Genomic DNA, 14357 nt, shown 5'->3' on the forward strand with positions numbered 1-14357 from the left:
TAAAAATATTGTGGTTGAGAACTCAAAGGGACTCAGACAGAATAGGGGAAAAAAGCCAGTAACATATGTCCTAAATTTATACTCACTTAAATAAAAAACAAACAAACAAAAAACCACTACTCTTTTCTCTATCTTCTTGGTGCCACAAACTGAACTCACAGGATGGACATTATTATCAAGGTGGGATAAAACAAAGTACTTGAACACTGTAAAAACCTGGTATGTCTTCTCTGAAGAAAAGATAGGCACTTGTACGTTGACCTTATGTCTTCTGTTGATGTGTAGGTGTAACGAATAAAATGTAAGGAGTCTAACTCTTCTGTTCCTTCCCAGTAACTCCCCTATTCAGGTGAGTTGTCTTCCCAAAACTGAACCCTTTCTTAGAAACTAAATAACGATGCTTACTAGTTGCCTGAATTATGGGAAAATCTCTGGCTTTTCTCTGTACAGAGGCTTTTTCTCTGTCCTTAAGAGGAAGGTAGAGAGAATCTCATTAAATGCATGTTAAACTCTCCACACTTTTCAAAAACTGTCCCAACTTCCAGCACTGTAAACTTGAGATTAACACCTATCATTATGAAAAAATGATTGGCCTTTTCCTTCGTTTGAATACTGTACCAAACATTGAATTAAACCATTAGCAAACAGTTTCATAGTTTCTGATTTAACAGAGGAGAGTCAAGAAGTTTCAAAGAGAGCAAATGGACAACAAAAAAAAATAAACCACACAGAGACGAAATATTATAGCTTATATATTAATGGGAAGTGATGGACTTTCTAGGAAAATATTGTATTTGGAAATTAAGGATTACTTTTGTTAAACATTCCACTGAACAACTCAGCATAATTAAAATCAATCAATAGCAAGTGCAGTCAATATTTGTGGGGGTAGCTGAACTATACCCAACACAAGCCCTAAAGGCAAAAATTATGAGAAGAATTTTGTTCTTACATAATTAACATGTAAATAACATGGATTCAGCAAAGCCACTCCTTTGCTTAACATTAGGCGTAAGATCATGATGGCACATGCTGTTAGGAAAGCGTCTAAGGAAAATACCATTATACACTCTTCTACTTCTGTCATATGCTCTTTCTCTTCTTAGAATCTATTCACAAGAGGGAACCTCCTATATTCTTTCTCTGTGTTAAGACACTGGGACACATATTTGGAGAAGAATTTTGCCTTTGTTTCACCAGAATCTACTCATCATAAAATTAGTAATGGCAACCTACAACAGTTCCAGAATCAAATTCTTCAGATAACAATACTACTGATCCTACTCAATACACATTCTGAGTCCGGCTACATGGGTGGTATCAGAGTAAGGTCTACATCTATAAACAGTGCAGTTAAGATGACAGAAGTTATCACTATAGGCTAGGAGGACACAGACACCACAACTAAGTACACATACACTGGCAGGGATGCTGCTGCTTTGCTGATACCAGTCAGAACCATGCAACATGAATGAGTAACAGACACATACTTAATCTGTTCAAATGCAAAGAGCTGCAACTGGTCACTGTGACTCTCACACATCTTCTAACTGAAACAGCTCCGAAATGGGAGCAGAGTGTTAACCCTGAAATGTTGGCTGGAAAGCAAATTCAGAGCTCACGTACAGTAGCTTTTTATTTATGCAGGCTATTGGCAACACAGGAGCAGGTCAGTCATTGTGTTGTCTCAAGCACTCTTGAAAACCTCTGCAGACAGAGACTTCAACACCTCTCTGCTTTCTTCTCCCCACTGACAGACATTCAAGGTAAAACTGTTTCCTAATAAACAACCTGAACCTCCAAACCAACAATTTGTGTCCTTTGCTTTCTCCTATATTGTCTACCTAGAAGAGCTTGGCTCCATGGAACACTTGCAACTCTTCAAATATTTGCTGGCAAGTATCAGCCTCCTCTTCACCAGACTAGACGTGTTAAGCTCACTTCCCCAGTCTTCACAGGACATGGGCCCTGGACCGTTCATAGCTTTCCCAAGAGTTGATGTGATCATGAAATTGCATTTATAAATCCTTTGCAGTGATTCCACATGGAAATGGAAGGGAATTGTATTAAGGATGTTGAATAGACATTTTTCTATTTTATCACTCAGATGTGTACCCCATGGATGTTTTGCAGTAATTGAAAGACGGCCTAGAGATTTTTAAGTAGATTTTATCTGCTTGAGCAGATAAAGCAAGATAGGTCCTTAAAATACCTTAACAGGCTAAACATCCTAACACAGCTTTACTATCTTATTTTAGAATGATTCAAGAATTAATCCCAAATCATTTTTTGACTCATCAATCTCTGCTTAGCCTTCTGCAGTCTTTCATCCCTTTGCTTATTCAATGTCTAGGAGCAAATTAACTTTTACAGACTTCATGGCAGATAACACTATTTCTGTTACACAAGTCATTTCTCCAACAATACTGCTGATCATTCCTTAAAATTTCTCCCGATTTTCTGTTGCTAATAATAGCTTGTACCATTGCATGCTCAACATTTCCTTCATTAAACATATGCAACATTACTATCATACTATTTTAAATCAGTTTAACTAAAGAAAGTTTGACAACACAAAATTGTTGCATTACTCACTGTTTCTGAAAAACACTCGTCATTAACAAAACACACTTTTTCTTACATAAGAAACAGTTTCATGACACAGTATTTGTACTGGAAATAAGGATGGGACTACGAGGAATATAAAAAAAGGCCAGCACTGAGGATCTGACCTTCTATTAGATGCACCCCATAAAGGAAGCCCTGCCAAACCAAGCTGGACAGTGCAAATTTTGAAAAGGGGGCAGGAGCAGTGCAGGAGCAGTATTTAATAGTTTGATCAAACACTAGGTCTGACTTCATAAGCCTGCTCTACCTCACCAAGTGGCTTCCAGCAAAAATGTACTTCAGTTTCAATGTAAAAGGCTACAGAAAGAAACTTGCCAATAACTAATGCACAGAAGTGTGCAGCTGGAGCTGATGCAAGCGTTTCTCAGCAGCTGACAGCCGTTCTCAGCAGTGGTGACAACCTTCAGAGCAACAGCTCTCTGACATGAGCAACCACTCACTGTGGCCTCACTGGCTTTGCAAGTACCTGGCACAAGGAACATGAGAAGCACCATCACTATTTTAACCATTCCCCAAGATGTGCTGGCCTAGGCAACCTCCCTGTTCTTTTGTCTGTGTGCTTTACCTGCATGCAACTGAACAGAGGCATACTGACATTGTCAGCTGTTAACTTCACTTTCCTTGTTATGATAAACAGATGTCAGCACGAATTTCTTCCATCACTCTCCACACAAACTGACACAGTCACCAATCCAATGTAATAGCACCATCACAAAACACAGAAGAAAAAGTAAAGAAGACAGACTCAACAAGTGAAGAGAAATTTGTTAACTATAAACAGGTTGTATAATGTTGGACAAAATTGCTCCATTTCCTTATTAGATGCCAAGATAGAAAGCTGCACTTACTCATTAATCATAGGAATGTCCACTTTTATGACTAGAAACTTCTCTTTATAAAATCTAAGTAAAACAGAATTTTTCTACCACATACCTCTTCCTATATAAAAGGTCTTATACTAATAAATTATTGTATGACAATGAAACATTGACACAAATATAAGGAGACATACATACTGTTTTCTCACATTTTTATCAAAATGCAATTTCTGACATTTGCTCATTTTTAAATAGGTAAAAAAATATACTTGCTTCCACATAGTTTTTTAATCCCGTTTTTCAGTTTTTGTGTTAAAATTACTAATTTCTAATTTGTAATTACTTATTAAAAAATTCGTAGTTACTTATTGCTCTGGAAAAATATGCAATTAGTTCTGCAATTATGAAATTGGTATAATTTATAAACACTTGGTTCTAACAAGTCACATCCTTGAAAAAACACCTGAAGAGGGCTAAAATAACATTTAGAAGCCATACCCGCTGATACCCAGTGAAGAGAAACCAGCACTTCCCAGACAACAAAAACAGTGCTTTGGCAGAAGACAATGTACTACATTAATCTAAAACAATACAGAAACAGTAGTGGAATTACACTCAAAAATGTCTTTATAATTGTCTAGAGTGGCATCTAGTGGGCATACTGTAAGTTACATACTGAGCAAAAAATGCTCTTATCACAAGTTTTCTTAAAAACTTGAGTAATTTAAGTAGCATCTGCTAACAAAGCTAGGAATTCAGAAATCTTGAGGGACAGAATTTCATTGAATTGATGAGTGATAAGGTGGTGAGGCATACAAGCGTTTTTAAATTAACAGCTTGCACTGTACAGACAACTGTTTATGCTGACACGGAATGTTTATTCTAGTGATAGGGCATTCAGAGATGGTAACTGCAGAAGAGGAGATACTGACACATGAAAGCATCAGAAAAAAAGTAGAAAACAACTCAAAGATCACAGTATTTCAGAAGTTGTTCAGTATCATCGTAATGTGTATTATTTTACCTGTGTGTTGTGTTTTTTTTTTTGTGGGGGGGGGGAAGTCTGTGTTAGTTTGTCATATCTCGCTTCTCCAAATATGGCTTTCAGCATTTATTTAAGTAGAACTGCCTGGCAGCACACAGAGACCCTACAGTGTATTTCTTGGCTAAAAATTTAATAGGGCTACTACTTTAAAATTGGGAAATAACAGGAAATCAGGAAGTGGGAGATCAGCAATCTTCAGCTATGTAAAAAAGTAAATACAGTATCAAAAATGGAAGGACTTCTGTTTTTTGCCACCAGCGAAGCATAATCTTCAAGTTACACTGCTACAGCTGACTACAAGACAAAGGACTACACTGGCCGTACAAATATTTTCAGGAATAACGCAGTAAGTGAATACTTCAAACACAGAGCTCACGAATAATTCCTCTATTTGATTTGCTTGCCCTGACTCTTTCTGCAAACCAGCCTGACGAAAACAAGCTGCTGACTGGGAAGACGACTGCATAGCTAAGAACTGTACTTGTAAATCACCTGGGAGAAGAACTCTAACTGCTCCATCAACTTGAAATTGCAGCACTGCCCTCGGAAATATATTGCAATTTCATGCACCCAGCAGAGGGACAGATGAATCAAATGACAGGTGAAATCCATCAAAATCAGCCTGTTCAAAAACCACCAAATCACAGAAATACTGTCAAAATAAAATTGGTCCAAAAAGTGGCCAAAAACTTTAGTCCAAACATTGTCGTCAACATATTTTTAGTGAAAAAAAAAAAAAAGATGTTAAATTGATTTTGATGAAATGATTTGAATGCAGGTATAATCAGTTTTTCATGAATATCCATGTACTTTCGAGAAAAATGGGTGAAAATCTTTTAAAATAAAGTTGTAATTGAAAAAGCTCCTTTTCTGGTCACTTTTTATGCTGGTTATTGAACAAAAGAAATCACAATCTTCTTTGCCAGCAATTGCTGCCAATAGCAAAATTTACCAGCAGCATTTCTGGCAAACTTGCAAACGGGCTCATGAATGTTCAACATCCCATTTCCATTATGATCTACCACTTTAACAAAGACAAATAGGCTCTGGCCCTTCCATATGCAAATGTTCAATACTAACACTTTATATTCAAAGTGTTCTCTAACCAAAAACCAAAAAGATAACACATATGCATGTGTGAGAACTTGTATGAACAAATACAATACATACAGCAAAATAGTTTTGGCACAGAAGATTAATGTGTTGTTTTCTCTAGTTTCCAAATAAACAATGAGTTCTGGAGATCTTAATTACCATGGAAGTAATACTGTTAAATAATTTTGAAGATCATTTGCGGATTTTAATTCTATCTCTCTGTCCTATACCCAATTGTTCTGGATTGCTGAATGTTGAAAAAACAGACAACTGAAGCATTATGTTTATTCATGATGCAGAAAAAAAGAAGTGCTCTGATCTCAATATTGTTTTCTTTCAGCCTTCGTGCTAAGCCATGTAGGACTAACTTGTGAATAAGGAACACAAAGTGCTGGAAGAAAAGTGGAAACATGCCCAGATGTGAACCGCAAGATAGTTCTGATGTAAAAATGAAACATGTTCTTCAGATAATTATCTCCATAAAGAGTGAAAGTATTCCAAACTCTGTGTCCTCGTGCCATTCTCATTTTTGGTCCCTATTGAACCAAAGTGTGACTGGCACATTGTACCCATTTGTCATCCATTAACAGATCACACTGATGAACGCTATGGAAGTTCCATCTAGAGGCTTTGGATACTCCTCTGTTTTACAGATTTATTTTGTCCAGAATCAAAACATGAGCAAGTATGTCTGCATCTACATACTGGTATACACACATGGATGAATTCACACTAAAAATATCTATCCTAGGTTTCAGATTTTCATGTAGTTTTAATATGTTAGACCTTAACTGGAATGTTTTTGTAACAAACCAACAAACACCACTGATCCACTCTACTTAAGATTCTACTTTGGACGATCTAAGAATAACAAGATTTTTCACCAACCCAAACAACAGACATCCTTGCACAGTGCTTTCATTCAGTACTTAAAGCACAGAAAACCTCTGTTCCTTAGGTTTCCATTTGCACTTGCAGCAGAGATACAGAAACTCTATTTTCTAAACACCCTGTTCTGCCTTCATATAAGTGATACTCCTGATAAAGTTGCAGAACAGTTCTTTAATGTAAATTAAGTACTATGTAGGTAACCACATTAATTCATTTATCCAATGCAACATAAAAAGGTTTAAGGGTTTTGAAGAAGTTGTGGGAAAACTTTACAGCATGACTGCAAAGACACTCTCCAAAGAAAGAAAAAAAAATTCGAAGCTCAGAGTCACAGAAGAACGTGTATCTTGGAAAGGACCTGTGGAAGTCACCTAGCCCAAGTCCTTGCTCTCTGCACGACTGATTTTGTCATTAGATCAGGTTGCTCATAGTCACATTCAGTCAAGGTTTGAACGTCTCTCCTAGAATGTTGAAGGCACAGGTCCAGAATTTCTTGAGCCAAGGAATAATAGTTGTGATTTTGAGAAACTCAAAATCCTTAAGTCACTTCAGTTTGCCTCATTTATTACAAAAAAATTCAACAAGAACTCTAATGTATGATGACACGCATATACATGAATTAGGAGGTGGTAGTTTCCAAAAAAAACTTTAATGAAAATTGGATGACAACTCTCATAATCAAAGGCAAGAGAAGGAAATATCGGTTTAAGAACCAATTATTAAATCACACATTATTATGTTGAAACAACTTTAGGTGCAGCTACATCAAATAATTTCTTAAGATATAGTATGAGCCTCAGAACTAGCGTTTTCATGTCTCTTAAGTACATCTCTAGATTGTACATGCATGAGAACAGAAAGCCTAGATGGAGCTTCTTCTGTACTGTTTGTCATGTCATCTGTTAACAGATGACAAATTGGTACAATGTTCTAGTCACACCTTCTTTTTACGTCAGCAAAAAATAAGAAATGGCATGAACTAAAAAAAAAAAAAGCTCTTTTCCACGAACCCAGATTTTGAAACTATACAGTATTGTCTCTAGTCCTCATATAAACTCAAGTGGTTACTGTTGTTTCTGTATTTATTGCTCCGACACCATGAGATTTAGTACATTTATAAGAGATACCTATAATACATGTTAGAATGGAGCCTGTCCTGGAACATGGATTAATACACTTTATCTATGAAAAATCCTTTACATAAAGAAACAACTTGATTTTTAAAACGGTAAAGTTCTAAACTGTGCTTTTTGATAAAACTGAAGATTTATCCACATCTGCTCCTATAATTCTGAGCAAAAACCTGACCTAGCGGACATTTCACACCATAAACTTACTTATCAGAGAGTTGATTCCTTCACTTTTTATCTCACGTCTAATTCTGTCAGTCTTTCCTTAAATAGTGAAAAGGTCAAATACACCTGACATTTCAACTTGTAACACATTCTCCTTCATCACATCATATAAGACTTAGGGACAATTTACTTAATTTACAATACTATTAATGTAATTAGTATATTATGTCCTCTGGATTGAGTTTTGTCCTAATTTCCACCAATGAATCTAGACAGACTTACTGTTTTATTAAGGGCAGAATTTGGAACACTAAAATAGCCCTTCTTTTACATGTATTTAAAAGACAGAAGCATTTCAAAACTGTACATCATCTGATTTTTTTGAAAGGTGTTTAAATATACCATCCTTAGCAATTTCTCGTATTTTATATTTATGAATCAAAGCAGATGCCTAGTTATGTACAATCTAGACACACACTTGAGAAAGGAGAGATAATGGTATTTTTGAGAATTGCCTGCCAGAGGAATCACTGTTATGATACTGCTGGGCAGCCATGCATGCTCTTCTTCAGGTTTGAGGCCCCGATTCTTTGACCTTCAGATCTTTGTCACTGCAGTGCAACTTCTTAAAATTTCAGTTTTCATGTGCCATTAAGTGCCATTCTACATGAGGTTCTGAAAGGCGGGCAGTCTGAACATTTTTCTCATTTTCAATGTATGATGTCCTCTTCCAGAGTATTTATCCTTTATTCCTCAGAACTATGAAGTCTTAAGTCTTTCAAGGGTATGAAGACAGAAACTGTGCCCAACTTAATCCCAAACATACCAAGTGAATAAAAGCCCTTGAGAGACACTAGCAAAGCCTCTCAACTCAGTGTAGCCTCATCTGATTTATAATCCAAATGTATTTCTCTCGAACAAGCTAAACAAGGGAAGAAATGACTTACAGCTAAGAGTTTGTCATGCACGACATTCTGAAATACAAATCTGAGTCTTAAGGGCTCTAAACCAGTTTCATAATCATGAAGGGTCATACAAACATGCATGCACTGAATGCCAAATAATAATTCTTAAGATTTATGTTTATACATTAAAATGAGATTAATGAAACAATTTATTAGCTAAAAAGAATCCAACAGATGATGAAAAAATATAGTTTTCTTTGTAAAACATACTACAAGGAAAAAGACTTCAGGCAGTAACATGCAGTGGACTAATTAAAGTAGGCTGTCTTACAAAAATCATACTGTATAATCAGGCCATGAAAGCAATGCAAAGGGAGTAGCAGAACATTGCAAGTTGTTGAGTCAGATCTTTTAATTTGAGTAAGAGGCACTCAGATCAAAGGAGGATTAGATTCTAGTGTAGTATCACACTGATGCTGTACATATGAAGAAAGTAGGGCACTCTCACTTTGCTGCTGAAATTTTAATGCCATTTCACAATTAAGGAGTGTGAAAAAGTATCTCTTTGTTGATAATCAGAGTATCCAAGCTAAATTACTGACTTCCCCAGTGAGCTTGTCACACCACAATAAAGAATTAAAAATATTCTTAATTCAAGGTGTGATCTAGCCTTTAAAACCTTTCCAAATTTCTGTGATACCCACATTCAGACAAACTATACTTTACTTCATGCAGAATAAATACACCCATTATTCTCCTATGTGTTTTAGGGCTGGAATGTCTGGAGGTACAGCAAAGGAGTAAAAAAGGGAATATAGCAGTGCTCTAGTATTCTGACTTTTGTCTATACAGGCCACAGCTTGCTGAAAGCCAACACTTAACTGTCCAGATAGGTGATCAGCATAAGACAGGTCGAATCCATCCCAGAACTAGAATAACACAGTCCTCAGGGTGCTGGTATGTGCTACTGGGGCCTGTACGTGGGCCTGTATGTAAGACTTGCAAACAAAAACTGGTATGAATTAAACTTATGAACAGATTCCAAACTGAAAGTCAAAAAGGTTCATAAGTTTTCCACTGCTGTTAATAAGAAAAATAAACAGTTTAGCAGTGAGGTGCAAAAATCGTCTTCAAGGTGAAGAGGAGTTTTACAGCTTTTACTTCCACAAAGGTAGAAGTGAAAACTTGAAAAATCAGAACAGCTTTCTGAGTACGATGACCGTTTTCACAACAGCTGAAAAGTAGTTACAGAAAAGCTATCACAACTTGAGGTATCACTTCAGGCATCAGACAGCCCAGGACCGAACATGACCTTCAGTTTGTGTGTTCAATTCATAGAATGTGAACCCTTTTAGCTTACAAGAACACAACACAAGATTGTGTACTCCAAATGATTCAGCCTACCTTCTACAGTATAGATGCTCTATGTCATGATCTGCAAATTGACATTATTGGACCAAATATAAAATCAAGGGTTTTATCAAGCCACCCAGCTAGAAGAGGATAAATGTAATAGAACACCATTATGTTAAGCCTTTCCTATGAGAAAGATGGTTCCTTCCTTTCGTTTAAAAGGATGAAAACACAATGGCTTGAAGAGCTAACACCAAAAAGTTTCAAAATTTATTTTGGACAGTTAGATAACAGAATTTGAAAATTATCACAACAAAGTTTTCTTTATGTGATTTCCAATATAATTTCACCTGTATGATCAAAATGTTTGATACTTCATCATTGATTTTGTGGCTACAAAAGACTAATGCAAACCAGAAAAAAAAGATAGAACCAGACACTTCACTCTTGGCTTCAAGTGAGCCAAGTCTGACTTTGTTCTGTTTTTATCTACATACCTAGCTTCCAAAATTACAAGAGATCAAGTTGGTGCTGATTACATCACTGTAACAAAATGTCAGCTAGTCACTTAAAGACCAGCTCTTTTTGTAAATTAAATCATAAATGATATGGCTGATATATATTTGCAAAAAAAAAAAAATAATAATAATGTAAAAATATTTTTCTCTTATGGGAAGACTATACATAAAAAATTCAGACTTTATTATAAAAATAATACTGAATATATTTGAGCATAGAAATGTGTCCAGGGTGTTCAGAGACACCTCTTTTACTTTGCTATGTCAGTCACTGTCTTAAACAGTGAAATCAGCCATGGAGGACTTTAAAATATTTTATTTTTTTCATCTAAATTTTTTAAGTATGTGTTAACAGACTTGTACAGGACAGTGCCAGTAAGTAACTCATAGAAGGTTGATGAATAACTGAAAATAGCCCTCAGGAAAGAAGAAAAAAACAACCAAACAAAAAAACCCACCACCACATACTCTCACTACTCTGTAAAACTGCATTTGAAATACAAATACTGGTATGCTTTATCCTGTCAGCTCACAGGTCCCCATCCAACATATCCTGATTTTTGTTATTGTTTGAAAAAAAAAAAAAAAAAAACGATTAGAAAATATAAGCCATCACAGTCTATGCTATAAGTCAACTGAATCAATTTTACTAGTGTAGGGTTTGTTCTAGCAAAAAATCAATAAATTTTGTCTTCATTTCCACTCTCAATTTTTATGGCTCTGCTAGTCAATACCTACTGTACAAACAGCCAAAAACATTTCTCTTTATTCAACCGTACTCCCTTTCAACACAAAACAGATAGGTTTCACTGAATATCCCACAGAGGGTTCAGCCTTCCCATAGTTCAAGATTAACCTCTAGATCTTTGCAGTACTTCTCAATCCATTGTGTGTAGTTGTATATGACTGCTGGGGGATGGATGAATTAGGAAAAACCTGGGACTGGACAAGTAAAATTATTTTTTTCCTGAAAACTGATGCATTGTGTTTGTTGATGGTTTCTTACCTCATTGTCTGACTCCACAAGCACTTGATCATATTCACTAAGAGCTACTAGGAACATGATAGATGTGACGTTTTCAAAGCAATGTATCCATTTTCTTCTTTCTGATCGTTGGCCTCCTACATCCACCATTCTGCAAAATTAATATCCACATCAACTCCATGAATACCATAACAGATGAACATACAAGCACATACAAAAAAAAAACAAAAACAAAAACAAAAACAAAAGAATTTAGTTGAAAACACAGTTTGGTTTTCTTAATGTCTTTTCCATTGATATTAAAGTTTAATAGAATCTGTTGTAAGTAATCCTGTTTGATTTTCAGTCTGACGTGTTCCTGTATTTAAATTACTGTGAGTCTCAAAGCCTTCAAATTTCTGAGATGATAAAGTCTGCCGATCCTGAGTCACGATTACGGAATGTATACTCTGTATATTTAGCAAAACACAGAATAGTCTCAGTGGTTTGCCTCTTCCCTCCAAAAATTACCAGTGTCAAAATTCCCAGTTTGCCAAAGATGACCCATTTTAAGAGTCCATACAGAAAACAAATTTACCTACTTAAGTTGTTAATAGCCAGCAGAAAAACTCAAATGTATTAGCAGTTTACTCTCACACTGCCCTCTGTCTCAGTGTAACTAAACTCTCAGGTGCCTAACTTGCAATTGACATCCCATAATTATTTTTTAAGCACCAGTACTTGCACTCCAGTAGACATGATTTCTCTCCAGGAGAGTGATTTCTTGCTAACACTCAACTACACAAGTGGTAATTATGCATTCCATAATTTACAAGAATTAGGATACCTGATTGCATTTTCATGTTATTATTCCTAATAAGACTTTGATAAATTTTACTGAAAAGATGAATTATAGGCTTTATCAGTAATAACTGTCTGCAGAAAAAGAATAACTTAATTCTCTTTCACCCTTTGACATCTTTAACATCAGCTGCTAATTAGATGTGGACAATGACACGAAAAGAACAAAGATAAGCTCAAACTGTAAAAGCACAGAATTAACACTTTTTTGTGCAATTTTAACCAATATCCTATATGTGGCATTATTAATGCAAGAGGAAGCAACAAAAACAAAGCAAATGCCTGTTAAACTTTTTTTCTACCTGAAAATGACGCTTTGTAGGTCGAATGGATATTCAATGATTCCTGTTGTTGGGACTCGAACTCTAAGCACATCTTGCTGAGTTGGCAGATAGGTGGAATCTGCTATGCGGTCCAAGTCATTAAGATAGCTATAGACAGGGAGAAACAAAAGGAATGCAAGACAGTGACACCATAATTTGAATAAGGAAGAGAGAAGGGAAGACTTGGGAGTGGAAATGGGCTGTGGAATAGGAAGAAGTGCAACAAAAAAAAAGCATTATTGGCATAAAAGAGGGAACAAACTGTAATGTGATCCATTCACCCTTCCTGGGCACTTTCACAGAGTTAAGTAAATCCTACAAAATGGAAATATAAAATTGCATAGTCTTATGTGACAACATAACACATTCCTTGATATTCACATTTCAGTGTCTACACAGATACATAGATAAACGTGAGTCTCCCAAGGAACAATGCAGTGATATTATCACTTCACTATAAATACATATAAATGTATGTACATGGAGGTGTATATACAAGTATATATGTATATAAAAGTATATACATATATACAAGTATATATGTATATAAAATATTTACCAGTTATAAAATGATTAGGGATAAATGGCACTGCTTGAAGATCAATTAAAAAATAATAATTAAACAAAGAAGGAAAAAAGCACCCAGTGACAAATTAAGGAACTTTCTGGATCTTGTTGTTGGAAGACAGCAGTGATCCCACAGTGGGATCTCTAGCACTTAAAATTCCTGCATTTACACTGAAACCTCTGATCAGGTTAATAAGCCTGAAGTATGTGAAATACACCCAGCTGATTAGCCAAAAAAAAAAAAAAAAATCCTGGTAAAGATTCATTAACTACAACACAGAACTCAGTGGTTTGCATCTATAAAGCAGAAATATACTGGAGGTTTTGCCTAACTCTCTTAAGAGAGAGGCCTTAATAAAGATATGTACCTATGTGTGTGTGATGGCCTGTTTGGGTCCACGAGCTGGACATTTGATGAATTCAGTGCAGCAGACAGCGTGGGCTCTTCCCACAGCAGACATATGAGAGAAAGACTGCTGCAGCAAATGAAGTTCTCAGGCATTCAATTACTTCCAAGCACAAGAATGACTTAGAGCTAGCCACTGATATCAGTTAATCTAAGAATGCCCTGATTCATTGCTGGGGAGGGCAGCAATGGACTCCTTGAATTTTTCAAATGATGAAGTATCACAAAGCTCTGAAAATGTTCTCTTCCTCCTGGTTATTACTGAAGGTGCTCTTTTTAAATAAACCCCCACAATAAATACTTAGACCATTTCTAAATGCTCTGAAGGACTTGTTATGAAATAGTGGGAGCAAATTATCCTGAACAATGACAGAAACAAACCAGTTTGAGCTCTACCTTACAGCAAAAATTCAGAAGAATTTATCTGTTAGGTCTGGAAGGGATCCAAATGCCTTATAACATTTTCCTACGATTTTATTCATGAGATATTAATCTGATAGTAAACAATGAATGTGAGAAAGTTACATATATTTAGAAAGATATATTGAACCATCTATCTCAGATATCATATTCAGAAGCTATTACTTTGAAAATATTTCTCAGAATACAGATTAATTTCTGCCTGTAAGAAAAAGTCTTAAGAACATGAGCAATTCATCTGCCCTTAGATGCTTTGATGCTTTACATA

The 14357-nt window shown here is 35.7% G+C and overlaps 1 protein-coding gene across 1 annotated transcript in view; it reads right to left on the bottom strand.

Moving 5' to 3' along the window:
• The window catches only part of LOC309890007 (guanine nucleotide-binding protein G(q) subunit alpha), a 130957-nt gene that overhangs the window by 12321 nt on the left and 104279 nt on the right, over nucleotides 1-14357 (bottom strand). Inside the window, exons 4-5 of the mRNA XM_082783337.1 lie at nucleotides 12676-12804; nucleotides 11555-11684 (exon numbers count right to left, since the gene is read on the bottom strand). Of these exons, the coding sequence (XP_082639463.1) occupies nucleotides 11555-11684; nucleotides 12676-12804 (259 nt within the window). The remainder of the gene's footprint in view (nucleotides 1-11554; nucleotides 11685-12675; nucleotides 12805-14357) is intronic.

The sequence above is a fragment of the Aythya marila genome, assembly GCF_965140915.1.
Source record: "Aythya marila genome assembly, chromosome: Z".
Classification (NCBI taxonomy): domain Eukaryota; kingdom Metazoa; phylum Chordata; class Aves; order Anseriformes; family Anatidae; genus Aythya; species Aythya marila.